The sequence below is a fragment of the Psammomys obesus genome, unplaced genomic scaffold (genome assembly GCF_907164565.1).
Source record: "Psammomys obesus unplaced genomic scaffold, mPsaObe1.curated_primary_1811, whole genome shotgun sequence".
Taxonomy (NCBI): domain Eukaryota; kingdom Metazoa; phylum Chordata; class Mammalia; order Rodentia; family Muridae; genus Psammomys; species Psammomys obesus.
In genome coordinates, this window is record NW_026591086.1 from 14,874,114 (window position 1) to 14,880,936 (window position 6,823).

At 42.7% G+C, this 6,823-nt stretch overlaps 2 protein-coding genes across 4 annotated transcripts in view; both read left to right on the forward strand.

Moving 5' to 3' along the window:
- Positions 1–6,823, forward strand: part of Epsti1 (epithelial stromal interaction 1) — a 95,339-nt gene that overhangs the window by 35,549 nt on the left and 52,967 nt on the right. The gene's annotated exons all lie outside the window — the stretch shown is intronic.
- LOC129678875 (uncharacterized) overlaps positions 4,491–6,823 on the forward strand; it is a 5,516-nt gene continuing 3,183 nt past the window's right edge. Inside the window, 1 exon segment of the mRNA XM_055609834.1 lies at positions 4,491–4,792. Coding sequence (XP_055465809.1) covers positions 4,491–4,792 — 302 coding nt within the window.

Sequence of the window (6,823 nt, forward strand, 5' to 3'; positions counted from 1 at the left end):
GTATCTCAAATTGATTTTTAAAGCCTATTGAGTAACACAAAAAGTATAGATATGTAAGGAATTTTTTTTTCTTTTAAGAACATTATGTTTTGAATTACTTTTGAAATTAAGAGACCAATAGCTGATAAAACGAATGGCCATACTATAGCTGAAAATATTAGAGGAACTTCTTTGAAAAGACGGATCCTCTATAGAAAAGTCTTTATTGCACTTTCTTAGAACCAGTTTTTAGCAGGTGAAAAAAAAAAAAAAAAAAAAAAAAAATATAATAAAATTTTTAAAAAACAAAATTAAAAAGAAAAAAAAAAAAAAAAAAAAAAAAAAAGGTCTAGCAAAGCTGTTGAATCCTAACAGTGCAAAGATTCCACCTAACCCACCAGACCATCTGCCTCCCAGAGCCAAACGAGAGTCTCTTGAAGCTGTCAGGCAAGGGAACACAACCTAGAAACCAAATAAGCAGTTCTTTCAAATGAGTCGATACCTCGCCAGTTTCAGCATGCGGTGATGTGTGGTGCAAACAGCAGACCAGGAACAATGTGTTTCTGCTGCTGAGAAGGGCAGCCGCGGACTTGAGCGGACTGTAAATCCAGCTGCTGGAGAAATGGAGAAAGGGCACATGGCGGCCACCCTAGGTACCCCCGGAGCATCCTAAAGTGTTCTTCCTTCACACCTTGTTCCTGACTCCGTTCATTTACTTCTGATTATTTTTAGTGTTGTCAATTATTTAGCTAACAGGCAGAAAACTAGGCTTTTATTGACAACCAAAGGCACTCTCCTGAGTGTAATAATGAAGGCCGTTTATTGAATGCCTGTGAGGTTGCTTTCTAATTGTGCGCATTAATCTGCCCGTGCAAGCTGGCTGAAAACACACAAGCAGATTGCACGTGCAGATGGAGCACACGGGATGGCTTTTATGAAAAGACCTCTACAATGCGCTTCTGCTGCACTGTCTTCCCTTAAAAATCGAATGGCTGTGACTATTTCACTTGGCGGCTGAGAGCAGCCCCAATTAACGATGCATTAAGTTTACCACTCTGGCTGGGGACAGACTCCAATTTCACAACTCAGAATTAGTTCTAGGATCCTCGAACCTGAAAGCTGAGGGTAGAAATGGGCCTTTAACCTTGGCATAGTAGTTCTCACTATTACTTTCAGTCTCTATTTAGGGCCTATAAAAATTCAAATGTGATTTTTTTTTTCTTGGTATGTGTGTATGTGGGTGCTTTCCTATCAGCTGATGGTACAAAAGAATGCTCTGAAAGACTGAATACGACTTCATTTTTAATAGCAAAAAGATACTGTGTTGATTTAACTTATTTAGAACATTGAATAGCATAAATATCAATATTTTCATTTTTTCTAGGTTTCTTTTCCTTTCGTTCTTTAAAAACATCTTTATTCCTATTTTGAGAATTTCACATAATGTATTTTGGTCATATTAATTCCAACTCACCCCCTTAATTTTTCTCAGGTCTGCCTCCATCTTACCACCCATTTCCCAACTTCAAGTCCTCCTTTTCTAGTCTAATAATCCGCTGACTCCAGTATATTTTAAGTTTTTTTTTCACATTTAAAAATTTTATTTATATTTTTATAAATTACAGTTTATTCATTTTGTGTCCCCACTGCAGCTCCCTCTCTCATCCCCTCCCAATCCCACTCTCCTGCCCTTGTCTCTCCCCTATGCCCCTCCCCAAGTCCACTGATTGGTCCTCCTCCCCTTCCCTCTGACCCTAACCTATCAGGTCTCATCAGGACTGGCTGTATTGTCTTCCTCTGTGGCCGGGTAAGGTTGCTCCCCACTCAGGGGTTAGTGATCAAAAAGCCAACCACTGAGTTCATGTCAGAGACAGTCCTTTTTCCCATTACTAGGGAACCTACTTGGAGACTGAGCTGTCATGGACTACATCTGTGCAGGGGTTCTAGGTTATCTACATGAATGATCTTTGGTTAGAGTGTCAGTCTCAGAAAAGACTGCTGTGCCCAGAATTTTTTGATCTGTTGCTCTCCTTGTGGAGCTCCTGTCCCCTCCAGGTCTTCCTATCTCCCCCTTCTTTAATAAAATTCACTGTACTCTGTCCAAAGTTTGGCTATGAGTCTCAGCATCTTCTTTGATACCTTTCTCAGTAAAGTCTTTCAATGGCCCTCTGTGGTAGGCTCCTGTCCTGATTCCTGTTTTCTCCTTCTTCCAAAGTCCATCCCCTTTGCCTTTCTGCATGAGGATTGATCATCTTACCCAGGGTCCTCCTCCTTGCTTAGCTTCTTTAGGTGTACAGATTTTAGTATGTTTATCCTATATTATATATCTAATATCCATTTATAAGTGAGTATATGACATATGTGTCTTTCTGCTTCTGGGACAACTCACTCAGGATGATCTTTTCTAGTTCCCACCATTTACCTGCAAATTTCATGATTTCCTTGCTTTTAATATTGCTGAGTAGTATTCCATTGTGTAAATGTACCACAATTTCTGTATCCATTCCTCTGTTGAGGGACATCTGGGTTGTTTCCAGATTCTGGCTATTACAAATAAAGCTGCTACAAACATGGTTGAGCAAATGTCCTTCTTGTATACTTGACCATGTTTCAGATATATGCCTAGGAGTGGTATAGCTGGATCTTGAGAAAGCACTATTCTTAATTGTCTGAGAAAGTGCCAGATTGATTTCCATAGTGGTTGTACAAATTTACATTCCCATCAGCAATGGAAGAGGGTTTCCCTTACTCCATAACTTCTCCAGCATGTGTTCTTACTTGAGTTTTTGATTGTAGCCATTCTGATGGGTGTAAGGTGAAATCTCAGGGTTGTTTTGAGTTGCATTTCTCTGATGACTAGGGATGTTGAGCAGTCTTAAAGGGTTTCTCTGCCATTTGATAGTCCTCTTTAGATTTAGCTCTGTACCCCATTTTTTAATTGGGTTACTTGATTTTTTGCTAGTTAACTTCTTGAGTTCTTTATATATTCTGCATATTCTCTGTCAGTGTCAGATATAGGGTTGGTGAAGATCCTTTCCCAGTCTGTAGGCTGTCATTTTGTTCTGACGACAGTGTCCTTTGCTTTACAGAAGCTTTTCAGTTTCATGAGGTCTCATTTATTGATTGTTGATCTTAGAGCCTGTGCTGTTGGTGTTCTGTTCAGGTTAAGTTTTAATGATAATTCATTCTGGAAGTGTTGTCATTTTTATAATTATGTGCTTTTATTCTTCTAAATGTGTGGGGTTTTTTTTTTTTGATGAATTTTAAGATGGACTTAGGTATGTTTTTGTGTGTGTGTGTGTGTGTGTGTGTGTGACAGGATCTCACTATTATAGCCCTGGTTGTCCTAGAATTTGCTATATAGATCAAACTGGTCTTGAACTCACCAAGAACTGCCAATCTCTGCCTCCCTGAGTACTTGGATTAAAGGTGTGTGTACAGCCATACCAAGCTATGTTTGGGTTTTGAGCCTATTAGACAATGATAGTGAGAGTAGGCTAGGGTCAGGCAATTTGCATGCTGTTATTAGGAAAAATAGTGTTCTTTGAAGATTTTTCTGGAAGTGTATAAACTAGCTATGTTTTAAATATTTAAAACTTGCAATTCATTTCTAGTGATTATTTACTCTAAGAGATCATGTGTTTGTGTCATCTAAAAAAAGCACTAAGTGCTCAGCTCATTCAAATCAAAGCAGTAAGATGCTGCTATGTAGTTGAGAAATGGAATGTCAGGCTCCGCAATGGACACTGAGCCATTACATTAAGCATTTTTTTAAAATGTTTAACCTTTGGTTAGATTTACTAGAGATGCATTCTTTTTCTCCTTTACAGAAAGAGCCTTGGGTGTCGGGAGCCGCTCCCGCCACTACAAGGTGGCGCCGGTCTCCTGCTTCCTGGTTCTTCTTGCCAGCATTGCTTTGGCGGGAGCGGTTCCCGCCAAAGGCTTTGCGATCTGCGCATGTGCCACCTTATGCTTATGTAGGCTTATGTGGTCCTCCAATTAGGGATCATATGCTAATCAGGTTTTGTGTGGAGCACCAATCACAGACGAACACGTCGCCTTGACTGGCTATTTAAGCAGAGCACAACTGGGTCCTTCCTTCACCATCTGCTAAAAGAGCTGTAACAATAAAGTTGTTGCTGGACACTCCTCGGTTGCCGCGTCATCCTTATCGGCGAAGGCTGCGCGCGACAAGTGGTGCCGAAACCCGGGAAGCCGCCGAACCCGGGTAGAGGGACAGCTTTGAGGACCCCGACTGCTCGTCGGAAAGAGGATCCAAGCCAGTGACCTGAGAAACTCCGGAGACTTTTCAGCAAGGTATGATTTCTGTGGTCTGGGTGATTCCGTTTCTCGTTGTTAGTCTCGTTTTCGTTCTTTTCTGTTGTCTGTGTCTTAATTGTGGGAAACGGGATACGGTTTGTATTCGTCCTTTTTGCGACACTGCATAATTTGGCTGTAATCCTCAAGTGGATAACTGAGTTGCCACACCCTCCCCTGTAGATAAAGGAGCAATGGGCAACCATCCGAATAAGCCGCTTCTAGAAGCAGCGCGGGCGCTGTTGAAACAGAAGGAGCTTAAGGTCCCAGATCGGGTGTTGCAGAACTTTCTCAAAGAAGTAGATCGAGTGGCTCCCTGGTTCGTTCTCTCCGGGTCCCTTACGGAAGGATCATGGAGCAAGCTAAGTGGGGATCTGACACGAGAAAAGGAACAGGGGACCCTAAGACCAGGGGTATGGCCACTGTATAAATTGTTCAAATCGTGCATTAAGGATGAGAGGTGCAAGGAAAAGATCAAGGAAGGCCAGCGGGTCTTGTCAGACCATCAGGATAGTGTATCAGAAGCTGAAAAGGATAAAGAGGCTAATAAAAGGAAGAAGCCTTCTAAGAAAAAAGAAAAGAAAAGTCATGAGAACAAGGATGTGTTAACCAAGCTAGCTAAGTTAGAAAAAAGGGCAGCACAACTTGCAAAGAAGGAAGAGGAGCTTGAAGATAAGGCAAAAAGATTGCAACTCTTACCAACCCCGCAAGAAAAAAAAGATGAGGATGAAAAACCTAAATTATATCCGCTCCTCACTGAGTTCAAAAATTGCACTCTATCATCTTCTTCTGAAGGGGAGGATGAGCAGGAGTCATCTGACTCTGAGGAGTCGGGTCTTGACCCTGCTGAGCAGGCAGAGTTAGATGAGGAAGCTGCAAAATATGAGGAAGAGAGATATGGCCCCGTCCCGCCTTATTCACCTAGGCGTGGCTCTGTAGCTTTTAAGTGCAGTACAACAGCTCCTCCCTATGAGGAAGTGGAAAAACACACAGGATCAGGAGGAAGGCCGTCACGCATTCCTGAAAAGGAAGTTAGAAAGATACAAGCAGCATTTCCTGTATGGGAAGATGCTCAAAATCAGAGGCAATATGCTCCTCTAGATTTGAAACAACTGAAGACATTGGTGGAGGCAGTACAGACGTATGGTATCAGTGCCTCTTTTACCTTGGCATTGGTAGAGAGGCTAGCTGCTGATGCTATGACTCCTGCTGACTGGAATAATACCGTGAAGGCATGTCTCTCTATGGGTCAATATCTTGATTGGAGAACAATTTATCAGGAATTATGCATGGCTCAGGCTAGGCAGAATGCAACTAATCAGCACCCTCAATGGAATTATGATATGCTTACAGGTCAAGGTCAATGGGTTGTTAATCAGTCAATGTATCCTGCTGAGGTGTACCAACAGATCAACAAGGCAGCTGTTCGTGCCTGGAGGAGTTTACCAAATAAGGGACAGGTTACCGGAAATTTGACAAAGATTATACAAGGAGCTACAGAGCCTTTTTCAGACTTTGTGGCTAGAATGATGGAAGCAGCAGGAAGAATATTTGAGGACCCTGAGGGCGCAATACCGTTTGTGGAGCAATTAATTTTTGAGCAATGTACCAAGGAGTGTAGGAATGCCATTACTCCCTGGAAAGGAAAAGGAATAAACGCTTGGATGAAAGCGTGCAGAGAGATAGGAGGTCCACTGTCTAATCAGGGCATCGCAGCTGCGGTATTATCAGCTCAGAAGGCTGCAAATGCAAAGTGTTTTAATTGTGGAAAGATGGGTCATATGAAAAGGCAGTGTCGGGCGCCAACTGCGACCCCTAATGCTCAGCCTGTCAAACAGCCAGGGTTGTGCCCAAGGTGTAAAAAAGGAAAGCATTGGGCAAATGAATGCAGGTCTGTTAAGGACAATCAGGGGAGGCCCCTTCCGGAGCGCTCTACTGAGCAGCCAAAAAACGGGAACAGGGGCCCCCGACCCCAGGGCCCAAGACAAATGTATGGGGCCATCCAGCAGACACCCTACCAATCAAAAGGGTTTGTGAAGATGACTCCATCCGGAGAGCAACCTCCGGATCAGCAGGATTGGACTTGCGTGCCACCACCAGAGCAGTATTGACACCTATAATGGGATGTCAGCCTATACCTTCAGATTTAGCAGGCCCCTTGCCAGAGGGTTCAGTGGGACTGATAATTGGCCGCTCATCTGCCACCTTAAAAGGATTGCAAGTTCATCCAGGAGTCATTGATCAAGATTTCACAGGACAAATTCAAATGTTATGTTCCTCCCCTAGAGGGATTAGTGCCATCTCGCCTGGGGACAGAGTGGCCCAACTTTTGATCTTACCCAGTTTACATCAGAACTTCCCAAGTGATAAAACTACTCGAGGAGAAAAAGGCTTTGGTTCCTCGGGAGGACAGCATATGTTCTTGTCATTGGGTATGCAAGAACGCCCTATGATGAGTTTGATAATAGAAGGGAAAACTTTTCAAGGTCTATTGGACACTGGAGCAGATACCAGCATAATTTCTAAA